Genomic DNA, 15,714 nt, shown 5'->3' with positions numbered 1-15,714 from the left:
TTCTATTTGCCTTGTATTTTTTACCGTGCTTTTTCACTAAAGTTTTGAACCTATATACATTTTACGGACACAGTAGGTATTTACATTTGTTATCTTGTTGTTATTAGTCCCACCCTTAAGCTCTAGTCAACCCCTCCCATACAGTTGAAGTTGGAAGTTTACATACACTTAGGTTGGAGTGATTAAAACTTGTTTTTCAATCACTCCACAAATGTCTTGTTAACAAACTATAGTTTTGGCAAGTCGGTTAGGACATCTACTTTGTGCATGACACAAGTCATTTTTCCAAAAATTGTTAACAGACAGATTATTTCACTTTTAATTCACTGTATCACAATTCCAGTGGGTCAGAAGTTTACATACACTAAGTTGACTCTGCCTTTAAACAGCTTGGAAAATTCCAGAAAATAATGGCATGGATTTAGAAGCTTCTGATAGGCTAATTGACATCATTTGAGTCAATTGGAGGTGTACCTGTGGATGTATTTCAAGGCCTACCTTCAAAGTCAGTGCCTCTTTGCTTGACATCGTGGGAAAATCAAAAGAAATCAACCAAGACCTCAGAAAAACAATTGTAGACCTCCACAAGTCTGGTTTACACCTTGGGAGCAATTTCCAAACGCCTGAAGGTACCACCTTCATCTGTACAAACAATAGTACACAAGTATAAACACAATGGGATCACGCAGCCGTCATACCACTCAGGAAGGAGACGCGTTCTGTCTGCTAGAGATGAACGTACTTTGGAGCGAATAGTGCCAATCAATCACAGAACAACAGCAAAGGACCTTGTGAAGGTGCTGGAGGAAACAGGTACAAAGGTATCTATATCCACAGTAAAACGAGTCCTATATCGACATAACCTGAAAGGCCGCTCAGCAAGGAAGAAGCCACTGTTCCAAAACCGCCATAAAAAAAGCCAAACTACGGTTTGCAACTGCACATGGGGACAAAGATCATACTTTTTGGAGAAATGTCCTCTGGTCTGATTAAACAAAAATATAACTGTTTGGCCATAATTACCATCATTACGTTTGGAGGAAAAAGGGGGTGGCTTGCAAGACAAAGAACACCATCCCAACCGTGAAGCACGGGGGTGACAGCCTCATGTTGTGGGGGTGCTTTGGGGGAGACTGGTGCATTTCACATAATAGATGGCATCACGAGGATGGAAAATTATGTGGATATATTAAAGCAACATCTCAAGACATCAGTCAGGAGGAAGTTAAATCTTGGTCACAAAAGGGTCTTCCAAATGGACAATGACCCCAAGCATACTTCCAAAGTTGTGGCAAAATGGCTTAAGGACAACAAAGTTAAGGTATTGGAGTGGCCATCACAAAGCCCTGACCTCAATCCTATGGAAAATTTGTGGGCAGAACTAAAAAAGTGTGTGCGAGCAAGGAGGCCTACAAACCTGACTCAGTTACACCCGCTCTGTCAGGAGGAATGGGCCAAAATTCACCCAACTTTTTGTGGGAAGCTTGTGGAAGGCAACCCAAAATGTTTGACCCAAGTTAAACATTTTAAAGGCAATGCTACCAAATACTAATTGAGTGTATGTCTGGCCCACTGGGAATGTGATGAAAGAAATAAAAGCTGAAATAGATCATTCTCTCTTCTATTATTCTGACATTTCACATTCTTAAAATAAAGTGGTGATCCTAACTGACCTTGTGAAAAACTGAGTTTAAATGTATTTGGCTAAGGTGTATTTAAACGTCCGACTTCAACTGTATCTCTTAACACCATCCATGTTGGATTTCCATTTGCCATATATATTTCAACTGTGCTGTGATGTTTCACAAAAGTTCTGAACCGTTCTAATGTCATAGTTTCTACAGAATGGGTGATCTGCAAAGTCATAATCAATCGATCAGTAATAGAATCATATTTTTGGCCCCAAAAAATATTTGATTTACAATCTGTATAAACTATGAGAATAAAAAGCTTTCTAAAGTTTGCAATTCCCACCTTAAAATGTCAGACTTGATTTGCCCTAACAAAAAGTGTATCAACGCCCACAAAAATATCCATGAATTATAATCCACATAATAATTCACATTTCCTGTTGCTGCAGGATTCTTTTCCTGCTGTGAGAAACTGGTCAAATTAAGATAATAAACTGTAACAAAAAAATACTAAAAGCAGATTCTCCTTTGAAATAACATTTCAGTCCAGAACTGTGCTTAATCTGCATCCTGGAAAACAGGCCCATCATGTATTTCTTTATAAAAGTATTGATGTATTACTTAACAAAAAACTATGAATACATGTCATGTATATGCATCTAGGATAATTGTGTGTTCGTAACATCTACAGGAGGGTTTGGTGTTGCTCCTATCGCAAATAATTACATTAATGGGCGTCATTGAAACCGTGCATTATGAAATGGGCTGTAAATTGACTCACCATTTCAGTATCTGAAACTGGGCCAAAGCTTGTGACAAATATATTGGTTTTGATCTCCGTGACCTTTTCTGTGGATAGAATGGGGTTTGGAATATGACCGTGAACATGAAGAGACAAGGGACAGGGACAAATTCAATTTATGAGTAATCATCATCGAGATTTCCATTTCAAATCTTTACAGCCTTCTATGACAGAAACCATTCTGAGGAAGTGAGTGCAGCTCTGTTCTCCAACCCCATTTTGGCACATCCATGTTGGATGTATCCGTGTTACATTAGCGACATTTATAAAACAAGATTTAGAACGGGGGGAATGGATAAAAAAATCACTAAGAACAAATCGGTGGAAGAGCATTTTCTTTCCTCTAAGAGATGCAAGATATTTCTATCTTCCGGTGAACACTCTTCGACTCCCTCTCTCTCTCTCGTCTGAATAGAGGTCTGGATCTCAAGGTTACTTTTTGCAGATGGAGGTGGTGGTCATGAGGGGGGCTGTGTGATATATATGGCTTGTTGGCAGTGCAGTTCCTTCTCACTTAGGATTGATCTATTACTGTGATTGCTTTGCTCTTGGAATGTATTCCAGTCAATGCAATTCTGTATATTAGAACAGTCTCGTCTATTTTTCTCACTGAATCCAAGAAGTCTATCGAGTGTGATTTTACAGAGGGGGAAAATGCTATGCTGGATCACAAATTATGTATGAGGCTAAGCATTGGCATACTGCAGTTTCACGCGCCCCCCCCCCCCCCCCCCCCCCCCCTCAAGGTCCGAGCAAGTTTAATAGCTTATCTCATGCTATTCTAAACATTTTGCCATGAAACTGAGAGAAAATGTTGCGGTTTTAAAGTTAATTTGCTAAACATTTTGCCATGGCTCATGATGTGTTCATATGCTATCTGGGGGAGAGGTGACCTCCAGGGGGCCCCCAACCAAAAAGAAAACGCCCCAGAGCTTGCCCCCCCCCCCCCACACAGCACCTCTCGGTATGGAGCGCAGTTCACAATGCATTTATCATCTCATCAGCCGGTAACTTTTCTTCTTGTGACAGGTCAATTTGCTGCAGCATAACCTGCATAGTCTTTAGGCTACAGTAATAGAATTGCTTTAAATCAGTGCACACGCAGGCACACTCTCTTAGTGTTTCTCTTTCCCATCAAATCCCTTCAAGTTGCAAAAGAACCAAAATACATTTCAGTATACATTTTAACAAAGACAAACTGTACGTTGAAACAGAAAAATCCACATTTCACACTGTATTTTGGTTCTATAAATCTCCTGCATCAACATGCTACAATGGTTCTGCTGCACCTGGCTTGAGTGTACTCTGAGGAAATCTAATGTCAAATAAGGGATTTTCCGGAACACAAGAGTATTAGTGAATGACATTTGCCCCAAGAAAATTAATACGGATATAATACTGCATTGTACTGTACTGTATTGCATTGCATCGTACTGTACTGCATTGTACTGTATTGTATTGCATTGTACTGCGTTGTACTGTAACCTCTAGTGATATGAGTTTGGATCAGAGTGGTCTGTAAGTCGGTATACATTACCTCCAAGTCCTGGTCTGAGTCTGTTGTCGTAGCCGTCCAGCAGTCCGTCCAGTATCCGTGTGAAGATGGTGATGTTGTCATTAGCCTCTGCCTCTTTCAATGCTTCTGCTGTGGTCTGGCCAAGACTGGGAAAGACAGAACATCAATCAGGCTGGTTAGTTCCACATACTGTAACATGGAGACTGCTTGACAAGGCTAGTGTTGATGGAAATAAAGCACATCATAGTTGGGCATGTACAGTATATCTACTGTTCAAATGAGGATGTAATGCAGTTTATAGTCAGATTGGATTGTAAACGTTTCACTTACCCCACGTGACATGTAATACACACCAGCAAGACAGAGATCCACACGTGTTTCATTGTAGAAAAGCTGGGCATTTTGTCCTCTATGTCTGGAATAACAACATATAATCCACAATCAGTACTTTCAGTAGTATTGTCATCATACTTCCACTCCTACTTATCCTTTTACACTATACTCCTACATTATACTCCTACCAGACAATTATTACTACAGTACTACTAACACTATAGTACACTAATGATACTGTAGGTACGTTGGTGTTATACTGTACCCCACCCTTCCCCAATACACACACCTGACCACACACACTTTCAACTAGCAGCCCTATATTGGACCTACAAGAGTAATCAGTAGGCTAACCTTGATACAATAACTGTTTGAAACTGTGAATATACCAATCATGTCTTTCTACATTCCTGGCTGACGTCCTTGTGTGCATTAATTTTGCCCAATGCTAAACACCTTGTTGCAGCAGTATTATAACATCTCCCCATTTTGCTGCAACTGTTCGTGTTCGCAGTAGCACTGTATTGGTGGTCCTCACTGCGTATGAATTCGCAGGCAGTGCAATAGGTTTTCAATGTAGGCTAATGATGTACCCTCGCTGTTCCCTTTCCCCAGACCACCCCCCCCCCCCCCCCACTCATACCCCCCTAACAAAAGAGGGAAGGAGGGTGAGGGTGCTTCTGATGCCATCCTCATGCATAAAAGAGGGTTGGAAATTAATTACCTGTAGAGAGAGCCATCATTTTGATTTAAATCCAGGTTAGAAAACGATACAAAACCCGCAGCAGTGAAAGTCAAGGGTATGCTGCTGCTCCTTCAGAGGGATATAGATATTCTCCATTTATATTTGCCACCGCAGGCAGTCTCGATCGTGTATTGTTCTCTCCTGATTTGCTTGACTGACTTCTTACTCATGTCAAGCAGATGTTTGCGTCTTGTGCTGCCACCTCCTTCCCGCCTTTTGGAGATGAGAGGTTTTAATGCCGAGCCCTCATCTTTGTTCGTGACAACAACGTTTTTCGTGTCACATACCCTTGGTCTCAAGTAATTTGTCCACTCAGAGCGGACTAGCGGCCCGGCGCCCCATCTAAATCAGAAATCACACTCACCTCCAGTTGCCGCTCACATGCACACACTGCAACGATTTGCTAACCGGTGCGTTATCATAGGTGCGACAGTGAAAACGATCCTCCAGGAACTCCAAGCGTCACTTAACTTTCCCCTGTTATCTTACTTGCCACTGTAGGCTACTCTAGCCTATGCACATTGCTGTGATTAGTTGAAACGTAATCCTCTCCCGCAAGCTAATATACTGTCTAGTCGAAATCAATTTAATGAATGAGGGGCAGTGGGTTGATCCATCCAGAAGAAGAAAAAAATAAGGCTATATCCCAAGGACCCAATAAAACGGTTTACCTATTCAGCTACATGTTCAATTTTGGTCCTCTCTGTTTACCTAGCCTTTTCTCTCATTCAGTGGGAAATGCGTCAGCTTTGTTGAGAAGAAAATGACCGCTTATTATAGCTTTAATGCACATGGTACTGCTACCTCCAGAGTACTGCCTATGATTTCGATCCGACCTATTATGCCACGATGAGTCACCAGCCTAAGGTCTATCATTGAGAATTATAACGGTAATGACTAGAGGAAATCGAGATATAAAATATTAAAAGAAGGATCGCAATAAATCAACAACAACTTTTTATTTTTATTTTTTACAGTTATACTACATCAAACAAAGTCGTTATACCAATTGCCATGAGAGGGTACTCTAACTCCATATCTTTTGACAGAACATTATGCTGACTAATCATATTTCACTCTACTGTAGCACGGTATTCATTACAATCAATAGTTGACAGTTCAGTTTGACATATCTATAATGCGTGAATTATTTGCACCAAGTAGACACATGTTGCACTGTATTGTAAATTGCTAGGTATGTCTGAGTTATTTAAGTGGTGCTAAAGTGTTTCAGCTCCAAGTTTGAGCTGTACAGCTCCGTCCCTATAGCGCGTTCTGACCTTACCGTAATTCCATCGGGTGGTGCTGAAACTAACATGTGCATGGAAAACACTCATTCATAAAGTACAATGCTTATCATATAAAGCACTTCCAGTGTTTGGGAAAGAGAGTATGCCAAGTGTGTCCTATTATAAAAACATCACATGGTCCAGAAACAATTAACCCACTGCATACCTACTATAGCGACGCCTACAACTAAATTGACTCAATTACAGACTTTACACTGTGCTGTATGTTACCAGGTGTGCGTTATCACCGTATATATAAATCATAATCACCTTGTGTGACTGTGCAGGTGTAAATGAAAGTGTTGTACTGAGTCATATTTCCTCTTTTCGTCCAACCCCCCCCCCCCCCCCCCCCCCCCCCCAGGAATGCTGTCGATGGAAACAAGAAGTTGTTTGCAATCTATGATACCAGGTAAGTACATCAGTCAGTTAGACTGACAGTCCCCACGGGCTCGAATTGTCGATTTTGATTATTGAATGGGGCTTGGAGGAAGGGAGATAGACCCCCTATGACACTTTGCATCAGGTATAGCAATTCAGTCTAGGCCTATATCTATTTGGCCCATTATGTGAAATCTTATAGGGATTAGAACATATTCAGGTTTAGAGTCAATTAGATGAATATCTGGAGTGAGCGGGGTTGGCTCCAATCCAAGCCATTACCTTTACTGCCTCCACCGGTGGCGTCTTTGCCAGTAGCCTACATACATTTCAGTGAGGAGTATAGTTCTTTCATGTCTCCCGGTTGCATAGAGAGAGAGGAGAGAAATCCGAAATACGAGGGATGTCAAACCGAACAGATCTGAAGGGTGTGAAAAGCCAACGACTTCCTCCACGAGAACTTGCCAATGGAATAATCTGATTTGTAAACATATTGTACCGTTTTTGCGTTGCACTTTTTCCCACCTAAACAGTAAGGAATGTGGGCTTTTCTGAGTGGAAAATTATTTAGTGTTCTTTCAGCACCAGTGATTGTAGCTGTCGTTTGTTGCGCACAAAGGTGAGTGATTTCTCTAGTAAAAGTGTGACGGGAAAAACGAACGTGCAATTTTGTAGTAAACATTATCTTTTTTGTTGTTGTTTCAGCGTGAATGAACCAGGGAACATGTCTTTTGTGAAAGAGACGGTGGACAAACTACTAAAGGGATATGATATTCGTCTTCGACCAGACTTTGGAGGTACGTTTTCAAAAGTGGGGCAACCATGTTGCAGCGTGTCCATGTTTACTATGCAGATTCGCACATCTTGGGCTCATATTGCAGCCATTTTTCGAATTCATTGTCATTGTAAATAATACCATTGCATTTGCATTACAGGGGCCCCTGTTGCAGTTGGCATGAGTATAGATGTGGCGAGCATAGACATGGTATCCGAAGTCAACATGGTGAGTGAACCCCCCCCCCCCCCCCCCCCCCATACTGTAAACATTGGGACTCACACAATTGTTCTTTTTGCTTTGCCCACTTTCATATAGTACTTGAATATGTTTCTCCTGGGATTCACGAACTGCGTAAACTTTCATTCAAAGTCATACAATAATGTCCTACAATTAGAGTTATTGTGTGCCTAACTATGTTTCACAATGTTTGTATTCAGCCAATATCACGTTAGATACCAGCCGCTGTCCATCAGACTAGTGCTGAAAACATATGGTCTACATGTAGGATGCAGAGTGGTACTCTGCTCTGCACTCTTTTGTCAGTTGTCTTGTGTTTGTATGTGTGTTTTTACTCTAACTCAACTCAACATTTCTGAGTCATTCTCCCCTTGATCTTGTTCTTCATTTGTGCTAACTGTATTGGTATGTGGCATTGGAAAGTGAAAAGTACAGTATGTTCAGCAACTCCAGCACTTCAAAGAGGAGTATTAGAAACTTAGACATGGGCATTCTCTCTCTCTCGCTCTCTCTCTCTCTCTCTCTCACACAATTCAATTCAATTCAATTCAATTAAATTTGCCTTATTGACCTGAAGTAACACTCCGCACACACCTTTACCCCTCCTGCATCTGTGGCTTGTCTTTGAATACACCTGGGCTCAACTTTTTACAACTGTGCATGTGCAGTGTGCATCCTGGAAAGTGGTGCAGCATGTGCACAGCAGCTGTTCGCGTATCTATCAGAAATAATGATCTCTGGGCTGCTCCCCTATCTGGGACTGGCATTTCAGGTGAGAAGCCATTTAATTCGCCATGTGCGCAGGATACAACAGTACAGTGGAATTCTTACCTTGAGAATGCAGTGTTAATAATAATTAATGATAATAATAATATAGATAACAAAAAAATATTTAAATAATAACTACGATGTGAGATAAAAAAAAACATATCACATTTACATAAATATTCTGACCCTTTACTTTGTTGAAGCACCTCTTGCAGCGATTATAGCATCAAGTCTTTTTGGGTATGACGCTACAAGCTTGGCACACCTGTATTTGGGAAAGATGGGGAGTTTCTTCCATTCTTCTCTGCAGATCCTCTCAAGCTCTGTCAGGTTCGATCGGGAGCGTTGCTGCACAGCTATTTTCAGGTCTCTCCTGAGATGTTAGATCGGGTTCAAGTCCGGGCCCTGGCTGGGCCACTCAAGAACATTCAGAGACTTGACCCGACGCCACTCCTGCATTGTCTTGGCAGTGTGCTTAGGGTTGTCCTGTTGGAAGGTGAACCTTTGCCCCATTCTGAGGTCCGGAGCACTCTGGAACAGGTTTCATCAAGGATCTCTCTGTACTTTTCTCCGTTCATCTTCTCCTCGATCCTGACTAGTCTCCCTGTCCCTGCCACTGAAAAACATCCCCACAGCATGATGCTGCCACCACCATGTTTCACCGTAGGGATGGTGCCAGGTTTCCTCCAGACATGATGGGTTCAATCTTGGTTTCATCAGACCAGAGAATCTTGGTTCTCATGGTCTGAGAGTCTTTAGGTGCCTTTTGGCAAACTCCAAGCGGGCTGTCATGTCCCTTTTACAGAGGAGTGGCTTCAGTCTGGCCACTCTACCATAAAGGCCTGATTGGTGGAGTGCTGCAGAGATGGTTGTCCTTCTGGAAGTTTCTCCCATTGCCACAGAGGAACTCTAGAGCTCTGTCAGAGTGACCATTGTGTTCTTGGTCACCTCCTTGACAAAGGCCCTTCTCCCCCGATTGCTCAGTTTGGCCGAGTGGCCAGCTCTAGGAAGAGTCTTGGTGGTTCCAAACTTCTTCCATTTAAGATTCTTTTTTTTTAAGTGGGTTTGGCAACGAATATTTAGTGAGGACCAGCCAACGGGAGCATACAGGTCGTAATGGTGGGTAGTATATGGGGCTTGGGTGACAAAACGGATGGCACTGTAATGGACTGCATCCAGTTTGCTGAGTAGAGTATTGGAAGCTATTTTGTAAATGACATCGCCAAAGTCATGGAATGGCAGGATATTCAGTTTTACGAGGGGATGTTTGGCAGCATGAGTGAAGGAGGCTTTGTTGCGAAATAGGAAGACGATTCTAGATTTCATTTTGGATTGGAGATGCTTAATATGAGCCTGGAAGGAGAGTTTACTGTCTAGCCAGACACCTAGGTATTTATAGTTGTCCACATATTCTAAGTCAGAACCGTCCAGAGTAGTGATGCTAGGCGGGCGGGCGTGTGCAGGCAGCGATTGGTTGACGAGCATGCATTTAGTTTTACTAGCATTTAAGAGCAGTTGGAGGCCAGTTGAAGGAGTGTTTTATGGCATTTAAGCTCCTTTGGAGGTTAGTTAACACAGTGTCCAAAGAAGGGCCAGATGTATACAGAATGGTGTCGTCTGCGTAGAGGTGGATCAAAGAATAACCCGCAGCAAGAGCGACATCATTGATATACAGTGGGGCAAAAAAGTATTTAGTCAGCCACCAATTGTGCAAGTTCTCCCACTTAAAAAGATGAGAGAGGCCTGTAATTTTCATCATAGGTACACTTCATCTATGACAGACAAAAAGAGAAAACAAAATCCAGAAAATCACATTGTAGGGTTTTTTATGAATTTATTTGCAAATTATGGTGGAAAATAAGTATTTGGTCACCTACAAACAAGCAAGATTTCTGGCTCACACAGACCTGTAACTTCTTCTTTAAGAAGCTCCTCTGTCCTCCACTCGTTACCTGTATTAATGGCACCTGTTTGAACTTGTTATCAGTATAAAAGACACCTATCCACAACCTCAAACAGTCACACTCCAAACTCCACTATGGCCAAGACCAAAGAGCTGTCAAAGGACACCAGAAACAAAATTGTAGACCTGCACCAGGCTGGGAAGACTGACTCTGCAATAGGTAAGCAGCTTGGTTTGAAGAAATCAACTGTGGGAGCAATTATTAGGAAATGGAAGACATACAAGACCACTGATAATCTCCCTCGATCTGGGGCTCCACGCAAGATCTCACCCCGTGGGGTCAAAATGATCACAAGAACGGTGAGCAAAAATCCCAGAACCACACGGGGGGACCTAGTGAATGACCTGCAGAGAGCTGGGACCAAAGTAACAAAGCCTATCATCAGTAACACACTACACCACCAGGGACTCAAATCCTGCAGTGCCAGACTGTGTCCACCTGCTTAAGCCAGTACATGTCCAGGCCCATCTGAAATTTGCTAGAGAGCATTTGGATGATCCAGAAGAAGATTGGGAGAATGTCATATGGTCAGATGAAACCAAAATATAACTTTTTGGTAAAAACTCAACTCGTTGTGTTTGGAGGACAAAGAATGCACCATACCTACTGTGAAGCATGGGGGTGGAAACATCATGCTTTGGGGCTGGTTTTCTGCAAAGGGACCAGGACGACTGATCCGTGTAAAGGAAAGAATGAATGGGGCCATGTATCGTGAGATTTTGTCCGTGTTGCCCAGCAGCAGCCCCAAAACATCACTGCTCTAGAGGAGATCTGCATGGAGGAATGGGCCAAAATACCAGCAACAGTGTGTGAAAACATTGTGAAGACTTACAGAAAACGTTTGACCTCTGTCATTGCCAACAAAGGGTATATAACAAAGTATTGAGATAAACTTTAGTTATTGACCAAATACTTATTTTCCACCATCATTTGCAAATAAATTCATTAAAAATCCTACAATGAGATTTTCTGGATTTTTTCCTCTCATTTTGTCTGTCATAGTTGAAGTGTACCTATGATGAAAATTGCAGGCCTCTCTCATCTTTTTAAGTGGTAGAACTTTCACAACTGGTGGCTGACTAAATACTTTTTTGCCCTACTGTATATAGAGAAAAGAGTCAGCCCGAGAATTGAACCCTGTGGCACCCCCATAGACAGCCAGAGTTCCAGACACCAGGCCCTCCGATTTGACACACTGAACTCTATCTGAGAAGTAGTTAGTGAACCAGTTGAGGCAGTCATTAGAGAAATCAAATTAAATCAAATCAAATTTTATTTGTCACATACACATGGTTAGCAGATGTTAATGCGAGTGTAGCGAAATGCTTGTGCTTCTCGTTCCGACCATGCAGTAATATCTAACAAGTAATCTAACAATTTCACAAGAACTACCTTAAACACAGAAGTGTAAAGGAATGAATAAGAATATGTACATAAAAATATATGGATGAGCGATAGCCGAACGGCATAGGCAAGATGCAGTAGATGGTATAGAGTACAGTATATACATATGGGATGAGTAATGTAGGGTATGCAAACATTATATAAAATGGCATTGTTTAAAGTGGCTTGAGATACATTTATTACATCCAATTTTTAATTATTAATGTGGCTAGAGATTTGAGTCAGTATGTTGGCAGCAGCCACTCAATGTTAGTGATGGCTGTTTAACAGTCTGATGGTCTTGAGATAGAAGCTGTTTTTCAGTCTCTCAGTCCCAGCTTTGATGCACCTGTACTGACCTCGCCTACTGGATGATAGCGGGGTGAACATGCAGTGGCTTGGGTGGTTGTTGTCCTTGAGGATCTTTTTGGCCTTCCTGTGACATCGGGTGGTGTAGGTGTCCTGGAGGGCAGGTAGTTGCCCTCGGTGATGCGTTGTGCAGACCTCACTACCCTCTGGAGAGCCTTGCAGTTGTGGGCAGAGCAGTTGCCGTACCAGGTGATACAGTCCGACAGGATGCTCTCAATTGTGCATCTGTAAAAGTTTGTGAGTTTTTTGGTGACAAGCCGAATTTCTTCAGCCTCCTGAGGTTGAAGAGGCGCTGCTCTGCCTTCTTCCCCATGCTGTCTGTGTGGGTGGACCAATTCAGTTTGTCCGAGATGTGTACGCCAAGGAACTTAACATGTTCCACCTTCTCCACTACTGTCCCGTTGATGTGGATAGAGGGCTGCTCCCTCTGCTGTTTCCTGAAGTCCACGATCATCTCCTTCTCCCTGTAGACTGTCTCGTCATTTTTGGTAATCAAGCCTACCACTGTAGTGTCGTCTGCAAACTTGATGATTGAGTTGGAGGCATGCATGGCCACGCAGTCATGAGTGAACAGGGAGTACAGGAGAGAGCTGAGAACACACCGTTGTGGGGCCCCAGTGTTGAGGATCAGCGGGGTGGGGATGTTGTTTCCTACCCTCACCACCTGGGGGCGGCCCGTCAGGAAGTCCAGGACCCAGTTGCACAGGGCGGGGTCGAGACCCAGGGTCTCGAGCTTAATGATGAGTTTGGAGGGTACTATGGTGTTAAATGATGAGATGTAGTCTTACATAGGTATTCCTCTTGTCCAGATGGGTTAGGGCAGTGTGCAGTGTGATTGCGTCGTCTGTGGACCTATTGGGGCGGTAAGCAAATTTGAGTAGGTCTAGGGTGTCAGGTAGGGTGGATGTGATATGGTCCTTGACTAGTCTATCAAAGTACTTCATGATGACGGAAGTGAGTGCTACGGGGCGATAGTCATTTAGCTCAGTTGCCTTAGCTTCCTTGGGAACAGGAATAATGGTGGCCCTCTTGAAGCATGTGGGAACAGCAGACTGGGATAAGGATTGATTGAATATGTCCGTAAACACACCAGCCAGCTGGTCTGTGCATGCTCTGAGGACGTGGCTAGGGATGCTGTCTGGGCCGGCAGCCTTGCGAGGGTTAACATGTTTAAATGTTTTACTCACGTTGGCTGCAGTGAAGGAGAGCTCGCAGGTTTTGGTAGTGGGCCGTGTCCGTGACACTGTATTGTCCTCAAAGTGAGCAAAGAAGTTGTTTAGTTTGTCTGGTTTTCTTTTTATAGTCCGTGATTGCGACTCTACTTTGTCTCTATACTGACGCTTAGCTTGTTTGATTGCCTTGTGGAGGGAATAGCTACACTACTTGTCATGTTTCCGGTCGCCTTGCCCTGTTTAAAAGCAGTGGTTCGCGCTTTCTGTTTTGCGTGAATGCTGCCATCAATCCAGTTGCTGCGGGGGGATGCAGAGCTGTTGGCCGGGGTTGGGGTAGACAGGTGGAAAGTGTGGCCAGCCGTAGAGAAATGCTTATTGAAATTCTCAATTATTGTGGATTTATCGGTGGTGACAGTGTTTCCTAGCCTCAGCTCAGTGGGCAGCTGAGAGGAGGTGCTCTTATTCTCCATGGACTTTACAGTGTCCCAAAACGTTTTGGAATTAGTGCTGCAGGATGCAAATGTCTGTTTGAAAAAGCTAGCCTTTGCTTTCCTAACTGACTGTGTACATTTTTTCTTGACTTCTGAAAAACTATTCGAAGCTAGTGAAGTGCGCCACAGGATGTTTTTGTGCTGGTCAAGGGCAGTCAAGTCTGGAGTGAACCAAGGGCTATATCTGTTCTTAGTTGGGTGAAAGAGCATGCTTATTTAAGATGGTGAGAAAGGCACTTTTGAAGAACAACCAGGCATCCTCTACTGACGGGATGAGGTCAATATCCTTCCAAGATACCTGGGCCAGGTCGATCAGAAAAGCCTGCTCGCAGAAGTGTTTTTTAGGGAGCGTTTGACAGTGATGAGGGGCGGTCGTTGACCGCTGACCCATAAAGGACGCAGGCAATGAGGCAGTGATTGATGAGATCCTGCTTGAAAACAGCGGAGGTGTATTTAGAGGGCAAGTTGGTCTGGATGATATCTATGAGGGTGCCCATGTTTACAGATTTTTGTACCTGGTACAATGTTTACGGATTTTTGTACCGGGTTGTACCTGTTAGGTTCCTTGATAATTTGTGTGAGATTGAGGGCATCTATCTTAGATTGTAGGATGGTTAAGCATATCCCAGTTTAGGTCACCTAACATTACGAACTCTGATGATAGATGGGGGCAATCAATTCACATATGGTGTCCAGGGCACAGCTGGGAGCTTAGGGGGGTCTATAACCAGCGGCAACAGTGAGAGACCTATTTCTGGAGAGATGGATTTTTAAAAGTAGTAGCTCGAGCTGTTTGGGAATAGACCTGGATAGTAGGACAGAACTCTGCAGGCTATCTCTACAGTAGATTGCAACTCTGCCCCCTTTAGCAGTTATATCTTGATGGAAAATGTTGTAGCCTTCCTAAGCCAGGATTCAGACACAGCTACGACATCAGGGTTGGCGGAGTGTGCTAAAGCAGTGAATAAAGCAAACATAGGTAGGAGGCTTCTGATGTTAACATGCATGAACCCAAGGCTTTTCCGGTTACAGAAGTCAACAAATGAGAGCGCCTGGGGACACACAGGGCCTGGATTAACCTCTACATCACCAGAGGAACAGAGGAGGAGTAGGATAAGGGTACGGCTAAAGGCTATAACAACTGGTTGTCTAATGCTTTCGGAACAGAGAGTAAAAGGAGCAGAACGCTGGGCATGGTAGGATAGATTCAGAGCATAATGCACGGACAAGGGAATGGTAGGGTGCGAGTACAGTGTAGGTAAACCTAGGCATTGAGTGACAATGAGAGAGGCTGCATCTCTGGAAGCGCCAGTTAAGCTAGGTGCGGTCTCCGCATGTGTGGGGGGCTGGGGCAACTGAGGCATGTAGAGCGGGACTAGGGGCTTCGCAGTAAAACAAAACAATGAGAGCTACCCTTAACAACAGTATACAAGGCATATTGACATTAGAAGGAGGCATAAAGCAATCACTGGTGTTGATTGGGAGGGCTAAGACAACAACGGATAAACAGCTAAGACAACAACAACAACAACGGGTAAATGGAGATGAATGGGTGGTCAGTTAGCTACACACAGGGCCTGAGTTTGAGGCTGGGGCCGACAGATAAACAAAATGAAGTACCGTGTTAATGAACAGTCCAGTAGACATCAGCTGTGTAGCCAAGTGATCATAGAGTCCAATAAGCAGCAATGGACGAAACAGGGAGCTGCTCGGCAGTCGTCACTACGCTAGGCGAGCAGGAGACACGGCGCTCAGAGAGTTAGCGGGCTGGGGCTAGTAGCTGGGTCCTCACCGACATCAACGACGCAGAGGCCGGTTGAGAGCACATCGGCCGAAATACGTCAGCAGACCAGTT

At 43.5% G+C, this 15,714-nt stretch overlaps 2 protein-coding genes across 4 annotated transcripts in view; one reads left to right on the top strand and one right to left on the bottom strand.

Annotated features, from left to right (window-relative positions):
* Nucleotides 1–5,826, bottom strand: part of LOC139413007 (gamma-aminobutyric acid receptor subunit alpha-5-like) — a 37,582-nt gene extending 31,756 nt beyond the window's left edge. The window contains exons 1-4 of the mRNA XM_071159970.1: nt 5,007–5,826; nt 4,280–4,364; nt 3,971–4,095; nt 2,413–2,480 (exon numbers count right to left, since the gene is read on the bottom strand). Coding sequence (XP_071016071.1) covers nt 2,413–2,480; nt 3,971–4,095; nt 4,280–4,364; nt 5,007–5,025 — 297 coding nt within the window. The 5' untranslated portion in view covers nt 5,026–5,826. The remainder of the gene's footprint in view (nt 1–2,412; nt 2,481–3,970; nt 4,096–4,279; nt 4,365–5,006) is intronic.
* An 859-nt stretch (nt 5,827–6,685) lies between these two features.
* LOC139413006 (gamma-aminobutyric acid receptor subunit beta-3-like) overlaps nt 6,686–15,714 on the top strand; it is a 31,895-nt gene continuing 22,866 nt past the window's right edge. The window contains exons 1-3 of one of the 3 annotated variants that reach the window (XM_071159968.1): nt 6,686–6,728; nt 7,403–7,494; nt 7,633–7,700. In XM_071159968.1, coding sequence (XP_071016069.1) covers nt 7,422–7,494; nt 7,633–7,700 — 141 coding nt within the window. In that variant the 5' untranslated portion in view covers nt 6,686–6,728; nt 7,403–7,421. Of the gene's footprint in view, nt 6,729–7,013; nt 7,317–7,402; nt 7,495–7,632; nt 7,701–15,714 lie in introns of those variants that run through there. The other 2 variants (XM_071159967.1, XM_071159966.1) reach the window with 2 other exon arrangements.

The sequence above is a fragment of the Oncorhynchus clarkii genome, chromosome 7 (assembly GCF_045791955.1).
Source record: "Oncorhynchus clarkii lewisi isolate Uvic-CL-2024 chromosome 7, UVic_Ocla_1.0, whole genome shotgun sequence".
Lineage (NCBI taxonomy): Eukaryota > Metazoa > Chordata > Actinopteri > Salmoniformes > Salmonidae > Oncorhynchus > Oncorhynchus clarkii.
This window is presented reverse-complemented; position numbering and strand designations above follow the sequence as displayed.